Source organism: Thunnus maccoyii, chromosome 5 (genome assembly GCF_910596095.1).
Source record: "Thunnus maccoyii chromosome 5, fThuMac1.1, whole genome shotgun sequence".
In the NCBI taxonomy this organism is placed as follows: Eukaryota; Metazoa; Chordata; class Actinopteri; order Scombriformes; family Scombridae; genus Thunnus; species Thunnus maccoyii.
Genome location: NC_056537.1, coordinates 19868085 through 19880701, shown reverse-complemented (window position 1 = coordinate 19880701; position 12617 = coordinate 19868085). Strand labels below are relative to the sequence as shown.

Below are 12617 nucleotides of genomic sequence, written 5' to 3'. Positions count from 1 at the left end.
TATGTGCTGTGTATGGATGTGAGTGTGAACAGTGCAGGTCAGGTGAAGGAATTTGGTAATGGGTTTACATAAAACACATTATGCAGAGCAGATGGTGTAAATCTTTTATTAGATATGAAAACCTACATTCATTTTTTGGATTTAATTTGCTAATACTAAGGTAGCTTATTTTAGACATGAAAAAAATGATTAAAACCTAAAATATTTTTTGCAGCACTACAAGCTTGACGAAAAAAAATCTCATATAATATTTAGTTGTGGATCCAAGGTTACATCCATTTTTCCATCCAGGTTGGAGTTTTCAGGGATCAGACATCTTAGTCCGCTGTGGACAATATTAATTCTGTACCAACTGTTCATAAAGGGTAATAAATGTTTGAAAATGATAGAGATGTAAATGCAAATTCTTTACTTCTCAAGAAATCTTTGACCGTTTTATCTTTATATTTTGTTGATACGCATTTTCATGCATTAATTGCTCCTTCTGAGTGGTTTAGTTGGTGAACGTATGAGCGAAACCAAACAAACATAACAATTTAGTGGCAGAAAGGGCAGTTAAAATTTAACCAAAGAGACTCGGCTCAGGCTGAACGAGAGGAGAAGAATCATAGTTTGTTTTACATAGCTCTAGTTAGTCATTTATTTGATATATCTCAAAAGATATAGACAAATTGTTTTTAATCCACATCCATTGTGTACTTTGATATATTTTAAAGGAGAAGAAATAATCAGGTTGTAACAGAAGCCAAATCTTGCTTTGGGGCCAAAAAAGGTAAACTAATGGGCCTTTTTCACAGCAGACACATTAACTTGTCAATTAAGGAAAAGCACAATAACATTGTTAATAACATTAATAATGGCTCCATTCTGTTCAAGTGTCCCATTAAGCTATGACAGTGTGACAGTGAGCCAACATCAGGACCCTGAAACCAAAGTAGCTAAATGGAATTCATCATTGATTTTATTATTCATAGTTTTGCTTTTCCTACATCATTACACCTCTTGAGTTTCACCACAATCAGGTGCCAAAAATTAAATACCACCAGTTTTGAAAATAAAAATTGCTCTGGCGGTTGTTGTTCTGATATTGACTCTGGTCTTCAAAGTGTAGCATTCATGCTGCAGGCCCTCCTGACATATCTGTAGTCATGGTAGGTTTCTGTCAAACTGGCTTTCAGGATCTTCATTAAAGCTGCAAGGCTTCCCATTTCCTCTTGGGGTCGCTGTTGGGTCAAAGAGAGACAATCATTCAACTCAACATTACATCCTCATATTTATCTTAAGGAGAAGGCACTTCTACATTTTTCTTACCCGTGTAAGTGCTCGCATCAGTCGCTGTAGTATTGCATCCTCTCTGTGTGGACACAGGCTGGTCACTGTGCTCACACAGCTCAGTAGACAATAAATGGTGTGTCTCTGTGGCTGTGATAATGTACAAATTATTTTAAAATCTCTGCCAAGGAGGTTCAGCGTGCAAATGTTTCTTAAGAAGAATACAAATATGATTTATATAGCTGTTACCTTCTTGAGCACACTGAGAGGTTTCCTGTTGTTTGCTCCACAGCTCAACCTTTCTATATCCTCTACACTCAGAACAGGCTCCTGGACGAGGTTGGAGGAAACAGAGAGACAAGTCTGAGATGTTTGCCACAGTGTAGAAACTTAAAACTTCAAGGTGTATTTTACATCACAATCCCAGGACAAATTGGGATCATTGCTGTTTTGGCCTCTTGTCTGCTGCCACTGACCCTTAGCCTCTCCAGCCACATCCATAACAGACAACTGAGAACTTGAGGATCTGACTCTGTGACCATCAGAGCCCAGCCACCGTCACTACTGTTCAGTTCCTCCTGTTGAAAACACGAGGAGTGACGGCATTAGTTCAGTGGCTTTAGATTTAAAAATCAAACTGTTCTGATGTAAAAACCACTTTCACACCAGAGTTTTTCACCTGCAGCAGCGCCGACCTCTGTAGAACAGTTTCTCCTGGAGGACCTTGGTCTGCCATTGCCTTAGCAACGACACGAGCCACTGAGGTTGGACCTGGATTGTGTGGATTTCTGCACAGCTGTTTATGACAGAGATCAAAATGTTTTAAAGCGTTCACACCAAAGCTTTCGTTATCATCTATAGAAGTCATACTTACCTCGAGGTTGGAGCTGTATTTGGGGAGTGCCTTTTTAGCTGTGCTCTTAGACTTCTTAGCACTGTTGTTGCTTGTGCTCATGCCAAATATTGGGATATTGAGTGCATGAGATTCTTTTTTGGAACACCGCTCTGATGAAAATGCTGCAAGGACCGGGCTAACTGGTCTCATATCAGGTCGTATCAGATCCTGTACGCACCAGTTTCGCTCATTTCCAAGTGCTTGGGTAAAGGATGGACTCTCCAGATCCTTCAGGACAGAATGCAACAGAGTGAGAAAAGTCTGGTCTACAGAAGACTTCATGTAATTCTGAATGCATAATGTGAAATTTGACCTCATTTACTTTGATCTTGCTGAGATCAGAGTCGCTGTAGCTGCGTTTGTCCAGCAGCACGTCTCTCTTCCTCTCCAGGAATCCCAGTGGTTCGTCCCAAGAGGACACTGACCCTGAGCTTACCCACGAACCCTTACGACCCTCCCTCAGCAAGGGCAAGTACTGTTTGGACACCAGGGTCTCCCTCAGAGTCCTGCTTAGGGTCCTCAGTGCTGACCTCTTCTCCAGTTCAGCATATACCTCTGGAGGTGCAGGGAGACCCAGGGCCAAGCAGGAGAGACACATACACAGGAGGTACACCACCTAGTGGGATGGTCAAGAGGAGGTCAGAAGGTGTCTCTGCTGTTCTACAGTGCAGTCAAATATTTTAATGTCACAGATGAGTAGTGGTCCAGTTCTGACCTTGGGTATTTCTCTGAGGGTGCGTGCCTCCTGGCCGTGCAGCAGGAGCGCCTGTCGGTTTAGGTAGTGCTGCAGGGTGAAAGGGGCTCCATGCCGCAGGCTGAGGTCTGGGTACTGGACTAGCTGTGTACCAAGCAGGCGAGCGAAGTCAAACACCTGGCTGATCTGTGCTCGGGTTTGGATAGAACGTGGCCGTTTAATCCGCACATAGTGGACAGCCTCACTCGGACTGATACGCAGGGTATAGACTAAGTAACAGGCTATCAGGACACCTGTTGAGCAGCCGGAGCATTAAACCATCAGATGTGCACAAGCTGACACACAGTGCACGCATGAACAGTGGACATGACATAACAGTGATTTAATCCTACCTGTCCTGCCTAGGCCTGCATGGCAGTGCACCGCCACTCTTCCTTCCCTCACAGCAAAGGCCAAAACCTTCACCTCATCAATTATGCCAAGGAGGGAGGTCACACCGAAATCTGGCATCCCAAAGTTGTAAAAGTAAACTGCAAATATATACAAACAGTGTACACATATGCACACATGAATGTGGGTAGGAGGATTCAGATGGATTAACTGTGTTTATAGGTTTTTTATGATCCATAAAGCCAGTACACAGTATATTATCCAACTCATAATTAGTTGCACAAAACCACAACTGTTTCTCCTAATATTCAGTCACCACAACCTCAAGTGTTTCTATTTATATACATGTCCCTCTCTGTGATTGGTATAGATTTAACAAGGGTAGACTTAATAGTTTTAACATCAGTGAAATGCTGTGTATTCAGTGTGCAAGTATCTCACTGTCATTGTCCATGAAGATCTGTGGAGAGTATGTGAAGCCACTTTCAGGGTCTAGGGGAGGTCCACAGTGAGCATGCTCGCCTGGGATTTGCATGTTAATGATTGATCTGATGTTCAACCTAGGAAAAAGTCACATCATGAAGACAAGGGGTGACACTACAGTAGTGCTCAAAAGTAACACGTTACTTCTTTAAAAATCAATTTATGTCCACGATTGGAGGAATTCTAATGAAAAGTGTAATTAAAAAGCACTGATGTAAGATGTCTTGTCCTCATTTTACTCAATTAAAGTTCCAGTACATTTTTGATTCATTTCTTATAGATTTGATTCTCTCTTAAAAAAAATTGCTATATTGTCTTTAATTATTTGAAAATTGAATCTGATGTTTTAGAGTAAATTTATTTTTGTACAGCAACTATGTTATTAGTGAAATTGAATTTTTTTTTTTTTTTTACTCATTCCTTGGCAACATACCATTAAACCAATATTCGATCAATACATGTATGCAGGGGCTTGTACAATAAGGGTCCCTGGTAGTTTCATACCTTGTCAGAAGATTCATAATTCCCACAAGAACTCATAAATCATGCAGTTATGAACATTGATACCTTTGAAACTGGTCTATGATGTTGTACTTCTCAATAAGATGAGTGGAGGGTCGTGCCATGGCGATTATGTCATCTGTCACCCTGGGATAGGTAAAAGTTTATAATAAGTAATTTACAACTTACTGTTTTTTTGATACATCACATTAACACAGCAATATCTGTTAGACTGCAGTCAAAAAAAAGTCTCACCAGGAGGAGTAAAGGCCTCGGATAATCTGCTGGTTTGCTTTCCAACACTCTGGACCTTCATAGCGACAGTCTTTTCCTCCACAGGCCAGCAGACAGAGGAGCTTAGGTGGGATAGCCTTCACCAGGTTCTCCCTGGCCTGGGAGTAAGAGGGCTGAGGTACTGCTATGTGTGGGGTCAGGGTCGGCATCATCCTGCACCAGGACCAAACCCCCAAAATCAGCCTGAGCTATTACATTCAAGATGTGAAGGATTATGCCTGGACTGGGCCAGCTGGCAGCCTCATGTCACATTCTTTTCATGCTGAAGTTAATAAAGCACTGCATGCTACTGTATGAAGCCCTTTGACAAAGATTTTTGTAGTGTGTTGTTACTTTTTGCAGTAATTTAGCATATTGTCCAATAGTCTCAATATTAAAATTGAGTCAGTTTCTGCTTCAGTTGTATTTATTATATATGAACAGCAACAAATAAATAAATTGGTCATGAGTCATAGGGCTGCAGAAGACAATAAACCCATGAACCCAAATAACCAATAAAAGGCTGCAAAACTAACCCATACAATTTAATAATAATAAAAAGTCAATCAAATTCAAGACTTACCTTTCTAGTTATTTTGGACAGTGAAGTCATAAATCCCATTTAATGTATTTTCATAAACAAAGAGTGCAGAATACACGTGCTGCTCAATGCTGTCCCACCCTGCAGATACACACACATAAACCTGTGCGCTGACCCAGCTTCACTAAGCCTGATTAGCTGTCATAAATACATTAGAACAGACATTCACACACCATGGCAAGCCAATTATATAATGCTTATACCTTACAAGCACTGAGTATGGATGTCCTAATTATCAGGCACCAGCAAAGGCTCCATACATGATTTTATTTACATTGTGATGCATTCTTTATCTCACTATTGTTATTAAGCAACAATGGGATTCATGTTTGATCTGAAAGGGGATTGTAATGAACTATGTTGTACGTGTACCCTGGTCACAGATGAAAACACACCAGCACTGTGTCTCCCTCACCCCTTTCACCAACTTGATAAATCTTTCACCTTTAGGACCATGCATGACAGAAAACTGCCACATTTCAAGGACTCATTGATTTGTGCTGTTTGAAATGTTTATTGATTGCTTCAACTCTGCAGGTTTGGCTTTCAGGAAAGATATAGAAGTACTGCGTTATAAATCCTTTTCTTCCTTTTTTTCTTTTTATAGCTTAGCAAATTTGGTCTTTTATGATTGTTTTCCACTCTTCTCTAATTATCTACATCTAACTTTCATGTAGAGGCCATGAATAAACCCTTCTGGACATTTTGCTTCTCCCGGCACCACGTTTGTTATTCTCAAGTACCTTTTGTATGATATTAAGTTGTGCAAATAAACTGTGTAAACCTATAGTGTCTGAATGTCTGCATGCATGTGTGAGCCTGTGACACTGACTTTTTTTTATTGTTGTTTTTATCAAATGTAAAGTGTCCTCTAACTTGCCATTTCCTTTGAATTTTCACATTAGTACACATGGCAAATATCAATAAGTAATACTAAAAAACATTCTTGATATCTACTGTATATACTGTTCCTCATGCAACTGTTATAAAAGGGGACTCATTTAAAACATGTAGTAAAATTACAACCATATAGATTAACATGCTGGCATATTCTCTCAACCGATATCATTAGCAGTCAGAACAAAGGTCAACTACAGTGCATGTCACATGGCCTCAGTGCCTTGCTCAAAGGTAGCACTTAAGGGCATTTTACAGGTATTACTTTCAACTCACCAAGCCACATTACAGCTTATTTGCTTTTAATTATTCAAAATAGGCTTGCCTGCCTGCTGCTATTTCCAACATGACAACAGAAGCAGCGCGTTTTGCTGTGCACATCATCATACGCCATCCGGTTAGTAAAGACAAATATGTCAACAAGATGTAAAATGTGGCAGGAAGTGTGGTGGCTTAAATTAAGTAACACCTCAAACCACTGCCACTTACCAAAAACAGGAGGGGGAAAAGATCTGCATGTAAAGACTGTGCTGGTAACAAAACAGTCCACTTCCTCTTATAAGGCTCAGTTCCTGATAGAAGATGCCAGTTGAGTTTTTTAGTTATTATGCAACAAAATCTGAAAATGAATAAAGCATGATCTGATTTGAACTTCTGTGAAAACAGTGGGCAGAAAATATGTTTAATATTTTTAAGGACTGAAGGGCTAATAAAAGGCCAGGTGAGATGCCAACTGCCTGTCCTGAAACATGAACGGAGTCCAAAACATTTATTTTTTAACATAGGCTTTATTCAGAGATTTTTTTTTGCAAAATATTTTTAGCACATACATTTTTTCAAGAGTGGCAGCTCCAGAATCTGTAAGCATATGCAGGAATGTAAAATAAGTTGATGGGCAGGTATGTTTTTGTGTTTCAAGAGGGGTAGAATAATTAAGTATATAATACAATATTTGCCATCAAACAGTACAGCAAACTCTGCAATAAGCACTGCCAAAAAAAGGACAAAAAACAACAACAAAAAACATGCAACTTCACTGTGTCGCACTGGCCCAGTGTCAGCACTGAAAAGCTGCTTCCTTCCTTCTTGTAGGTTAAAAAAGACTTTCTGTTAGGATAGATAGAAGAACTGAGCTTTTTTTTTTTTTTTTTTTAAATCAAATTATTTTTAAGGTGGTTATTGAAAAACAAAGGAAAGGGAGTTAGGAGAACTTCACAAATGTTCAAACAGGATAATCTCCCGGTTGATAGTAAAATCAAGTTGCAAGGAAGAGTCACACTATACCATGGTTCTGCTGCACCACAGCAAACACTGCAGCATATTCTTATTGCATTATTTTGTCTTTCAAAAGAAAAAAAGTCACTAAAGCATCTGAAGAGGGCGCATGGCCTAGGAATGAGATACAGTAAGGAAGGATTACTCAGATTTGTGTAAAGAGGAACCAGAAGGCACAATGTTCCTTTTTGGATCCATTTAGTAGGAGGCCACGTGGTTGCGCACTATTAACAAAATCTATCTGTGAATTCACTGCAGACCTCATCCATCTCAGCCTACAGGCCTTTACAGAAATGAGCTGGCATGAGATTGAGGACATAGCAGTGAAGAACAAAGGGTCATGTCTGCGAGGGAGTCAAATATCCATGAGGGGTTATGGAGATGAACAGCTTGTGGCAGCCTACAAGTTGCCCTTCACCAAATCTCTAGGGTTATATTATCATATCCCCCAACCCAGGCTCAAATATAAGGCCAACAATTATACGAGTGGTTGATTAGTTCAAATGCTGCCGACACAGGAGCCAAGGTGTGGAAAATGAACTCCCATTATTCTATTCATTTCATTTCCATGAACTTTCCCTAATAGACCATTTGCTCATCTATTTGCTCATCATGCAACTGAATGTGTAATTACAACTTGTTGCCATGTAAGAATTAGGTAACAAAAAGAGGAAATTAGAGACTATGCCAGATAATACAGTATAGTATTGATAATAAAAGAAAAAATATGAGATATTCAAATTTCCCGAAGATGATTACATTGTCCACCAGCCTTGTCCTTTTTATGAACACTGGTGCTGGAAAACGTTTCTGGATTGAATGTCTGTGCCTTCTCTCCTGTCCTGTGGTGTTCAGTCTCTCTCTCTCTCATCTGTCCAGTGGATCCATTATTAGTTCTTGGACAGCTCTTTGGATAGCCAGTCGAGTCCTTCATACAGCCCAGTGCCCTGGGTGGCACAGGTTGACTCAATGTGCCACTGCGGGGTCAGAGATCATATGGTGGAAGTTAGCAGAAAATGAATACAGCCCTGAGCATGTTTACTGAATCTTTCGATTTGAATCTCACTGCAGGCTTATTCAGATTACTTACAGTTTTGTTGCGGAGGGCGTGTAGGCCGAGTTTGTCTGTGAGTTCGCTGACTGATAAGGCATTGGGCAGGTCCTGTTTGTTAGCAAACACCAGCAAAACAGCGTCTTTCAACTCGTCCTCCAGCAACTAGAGTGACAGAAAACAGAGATTAGGACATCAGCCCCAAGATTTCATGTTAGGACCAACAGACATTAAAACAGACCTAGATTTTTTTGTTGTTGTTTTCATTACATAGATAAACAGTGAGACAATATGACTTGCTAATCCTCAAGGATGTTTCTAAAAATCAAATATATTTCCCAATATGAATTAACTCAAATGGAGTTACAATATGTGCTGCATATATGCAAATAAAGTAAATGAGCAACAGCCAAAAGAGGTCACACTGGCTGCACTTCATTTTCCTAAGCAATAAAGTAAAAAAAAAAAAAAGAAAAGAAAAGAAAAGGAAAAAGCAGTTCTTGGCATCCTGGTAGCTTGGGGAGCTAAGACTGTTTAAGTTTCTCATTTCTTCCTGGAAATAAAGTCAAAGATGCCCAAAAATGACAGAAAAATAAATACATGAATAATATATAGTAAAACATAAAATCATAATGTAAAGTTAAAAGTAATGATATTAAACACTCATTTGTTAAAAAACTGTCACAAAAATTGAGTCTGGACAAGAGGCATTTATTTTTCTTTGCTCTACCTAAGGCTATCTTGGAGACTCCCTAAGATGTTGACCACACCTAATGTAATTGAGAGTTGAGGTTCAAGACAGCTGTGAAAAAGCACAAGGCAAGTCTGACGTGAAAACTGTGGGGATTTGTATCAGAAGAAGTCGATATGATTACTCAATGCTTTAAGAATTCATGGGTTACCGGTGCAACGCACAAACAAAGAGATCCTGTTCAAACAATTATTAACTCCTTCTCAGTATATTGACAAATTTATGTTACCTTAGGTCATGAACAAATAAATACAGGCTTCAGTTTAACTGTATACAAATCCCTGTGGTGTGAGAGACTGTCATCCACAGTAGGGTTATCACACACAAACACACACAGACACACACACACACAGACACAGACAGTACAGAAGGAACTTGAGGTGTAGTACTTCTTGCAAAGATTCGGTTTCAGGCCAAATCTGATGACATAATGAGACTCTGCTGTTGTAACCAGCGTAGGAAAGGCATTCCACATTTGAGGAGCCAAGAGGCAGAACAATATTACTTGTTCTAAAGAACTTAACTCAGAGGGCTGTGTTTATCGTGTGTGGGTACAGATAAAGAGGGGTGTGGGTTTGGGATGCTGGAACACACTGTTGAGCATTCTCAGTATTTATATATCTTGACATAACATTTAAATTCATGCCATATTCATGTTTATTTTCCTTCTGTAAAACAAAGCTACACAGCAGTCCTCTGTCTATTTGCATCCACAGCACAGTGTGAAGCAGTTATTCGGTTTTTAGAAATGTGTGTCAAATTATAACATTCTCTCCAATTCATCATTGTATAATGCACACCATTAATGCATTACAGTCACTTCGGAGCTGATCGTATTAAATACATACCATCTTTGAGAGCTCTTCTGCAGACTCAGCCACTCTTTCTCTGTCATTACTGTCCACCACAAAGATGAGGCCCTAGAGGGGAAAAAAAAAAACAGTGTTGGAGTGGTTAGATTTCACCCTCCCTTAATTAAATGATAATAAGTGAATGAATGTACAGGGACTGAAATGTTATCAATGTATAAATTACAAAGATGTTGAGAAATTGCCAATTATTGGATATAATCTAAGATCTAAAAATTCATAAATGGGTCCTGAGAGGAGCAATAATTATGAAATTTGGATGCAACATTATCCAATTTCCATAGCCAATAATTATAAGGAAGAAGTGCAAAAATTATATTCTTTCATTCATTCGATTAAACTATGGGTTGATAATAAATATAAACTTTGATCGAATGCAATATCTATACAAAAGGAATCAGGCTACATGACCTAAGATAAAGTATATAGTTTTAAATGTGAGCGTAACATCCATCTACTTTAACCAACAGCAGCACTGCAGCCAGAAAAGGAAGAAGGAAATCCTTTGTTGACAAACATGTGCTACAAAGTCCTTGAGTGAAAAGTCATTAATGAAATACATGTAATAAAAAGACGGTAAGTGCCCGCTTTGCTGCTCTTGTAGCCAATACAATTGAGTAGAAATGGCAACTTAGCACTGCAGGTTAATTTTTATCAGACCTGCTACACTACTGACATTCTTTATCAGAGCATAAAAGTATTTGGATGAACCAGAACTCATGTCATTGAAATGTGTTGCAACTTTTTATTGCACAACAGTAATAGAGCTATTTAGGAGCAGCATACTACTGCTCCACTACTGACTACTGCAATTATGATACTAAAAAAGGGGCTTAGCTTTGCCTAAGTCATATCATGGGACAGTCACACCCATACCTGTGTATTCTGGAAGTAATGTCTCCAGAGGGGTCTGATCTTGTCCTGGCCACCCACATCCCATACAGTGAAACTGATATTTTTAAATTCTACTGTCTCCACATTGAAACCTGTACAGAACAAAGAAGAGGGATATACCTTAACACAAGGCTTATTACACAAAGCACACAACTGACAATCAAAAAGACCACAAATTAACTTAAAGATAACTATAAACAAGAAGATCTTTATCTCTTACCGATGGTTGGGATGGTGGTTACAATTTCACCAAGCTTCAATTTGTACAAGATGGTAGTTTTTCCGGCAGCATCCAGTCCAACTACAAAGAAATAAAGCCTGGTTTAAGTCAACATTGATTTAAAAGGGCAGGATGCAAGTTAAGAGCTATGGATAACAGCATGCTGTAAATTACATAACAGGCGTTTTTCTATCGTCATCAGACAGCAGAGGACACGCAATAACAGAGTTACATGTGACAGCACAAGAATACTCATCTGTGCTAAGCCGTTTTTCAGCTGTTAATATGTGTAGGGAAATATATACAATTATAAAGCTAAAATGAGTCGAGGACATATTAGGTTAATACTTGGCAGTCCGGAAACAAGCCTTAAAATGAACGCAACATAATGACACATGTGCAACGTCATAAGAAGTGAACTGCCCAATAAAAAGTTAACCAAGGTAACTTACAAACAGCCAGAACAAGTTACCCAAAAACAAATTAAAGAAAAATGTTTATGTGAACAGAGTACATTGACATGGAGCAGTTAACTGGTATTTTTGCCAACAAAGTTAAAGTTAGTTAGCTAAAAAGTCTTTACATGGTCAACGGCACAGCCATATTTCATTTAGACACAAGCTACTAAATGTAAAACGTATTAATTGTAGTTGTTTTCGGGGGAAAAGTTGTCGCTGTTCTTGATTCCAGATATCTATTAGCTAACACTTGGTGGAAATACTAGTTTTCTCTTTTTTTTTTCAAACGACACTTAATTAACTTAAATAGCTCTTAGTTGTGTTTTAGCTCCGCGTCTGTTCCAATGTTTTACTTTTAAAGTTTCATTTCAATTAAGTCTCCTACTAAAACTAGCTAACTAACGTACCGTTACTCATTTAGCTAACGTTGAAAAAAGGGTGATGCTCACTAAACTAAAACGTTCACCAAACACCGCTTTCACTCACCCATCAAAATCCTCATTTGTTTTTTGCCAAACAGCCGGCCGAAGATTGACGAGATGGTAAGCCCCATAATTGGTCGAGGACGTTTAAATTTGTAGAAGTACCACTGAGGCAGAAGCAAAGTGTGATAATTTTACTGATTTCCACTCAGGTCTCCTGCCGACTGCCACGTCCGGGCCAACGTGGAATCCACGACGTCATCAGTTTGAATAAACTTTATTAACAAAAACATCTGAATCTGAAACACTTGACTTTTAGAATTAGCCTAATATTTTCATACACGTTTACACAATAAAGAGGAGACAAGAATTTAATAGGAAAAGACTTTATTTTTATTTTTAAAGGGAAACCATCTTATTTGTATCCTAGTATAGCATGCTGCTGCACTGTGGTGCAATATCCATATCTTGCCGGTGCAAACTGCTGCTCCAGTACTTTATTAGTTGCTCTGTGAATAATAATTGCCGTAAATAACTGTTGTAAATAATGTAATATCTCTAGGACCTTGCTACTCTCTTTTCATTTTCTTTTTAACTTATGTGTTTTAATTCATTTGTAGTTGATTTTCTTTTCTTTTTAATCTGACTGAATGAACCGCACAGGAATTCCA

The 12617-nt window shown here is 38.8% G+C and overlaps 2 protein-coding genes across 2 annotated transcripts; both read right to left on the bottom strand.

Annotated features, from left to right (window-relative positions):
* Positions 1 to 40: 40 nt before the first annotated feature.
* zgc:77752 (uncharacterized protein LOC393862 homolog) lies at positions 41 to 5071 on the bottom strand. The gene is made up of 12 exons (XM_042412127.1): positions 4491 to 5071; positions 4302 to 4382; positions 3693 to 3811; positions 3254 to 3391; positions 2883 to 3154; positions 2490 to 2783; positions 2147 to 2395; positions 1952 to 2068; positions 1749 to 1850; positions 1522 to 1602; positions 1312 to 1422; positions 41 to 1223 (listed from the first exon to the last, which is right to left on the bottom strand). Exons 1-12 carry the CDS (start codon positions 4679 to 4681, stop codon positions 1101 to 1103), a joined length of 1878 nt encoding a protein of 625 aa, XP_042268061.1. The 5' UTR covers positions 4682 to 5071; the 3' UTR covers positions 41 to 1100.
* Positions 5072 to 6774: 1703 nt separating this feature from the next.
* On the bottom strand, positions 6775 to 12202 carry LOC121897560 (ADP-ribosylation factor 4-like). The gene is made up of 6 exons (XM_042412126.1): positions 12011 to 12202; positions 11067 to 11147; positions 10829 to 10938; positions 9932 to 10003; positions 8372 to 8497; positions 6775 to 8258 (listed from the first exon to the last, which is right to left on the bottom strand). The coding sequence occupies exons 1-6, from the start codon at positions 12075 to 12077 to the stop codon at positions 8172 to 8174; spliced, it is 543 nt and encodes a 180-aa protein (XP_042268060.1). The 5' UTR covers positions 12078 to 12202; the 3' UTR covers positions 6775 to 8171.
* Between the last annotated feature and the right edge of the window lie 415 nt (positions 12203 to 12617).

What these genes read in the sequence shown, in the direction of transcription:
- zgc:77752 (XM_042412127.1), bottom strand. Translation starts at nt 4,681, where the DNA reads ATGATGCCGACCCTGACCCCACACATAGCAGTACCTCAGCCCTCTTAC. An exon ending in CTGATCTCAGCAAGATCAAA is followed by an intron (nt 2,396 to 2,489) that starts GTAAATGAGGTC and finishes TCTGTCCTGAAG; the next exon opens with GATCTGGAGAGTCCATCCTT. An exon ending in TGTGGCTGGAGAGGCTAAGG is followed by an intron (nt 1,603 to 1,748) that starts GTCAGTGGCAGC and finishes AACCTCGTCCAG; the next exon opens with GAGCCTGTTCTGAGTGTAGA.
- LOC121897560 (XM_042412126.1), bottom strand. Translation starts at nt 12,077, where the DNA reads ATGGGGCTTACCATCTCGTCAATCTTCGGCCGGCTGTTTGGCAAAAAA. An exon ending in ACAAATGAGGATTTTGATGG is followed by an intron (nt 11,148 to 12,010) that starts GTGAGTGAAAGC and finishes ATTTCTTTGTAG; the next exon opens with TTGGACTGGATGCTGCCGGA. An exon ending in ATTACTTCCAGAATACACAG is followed by an intron (nt 10,004 to 10,828) that starts GTATGGGTGTGA and finishes TTTCCCCTCTAG; the next exon opens with GGCCTCATCTTTGTGGTGGA.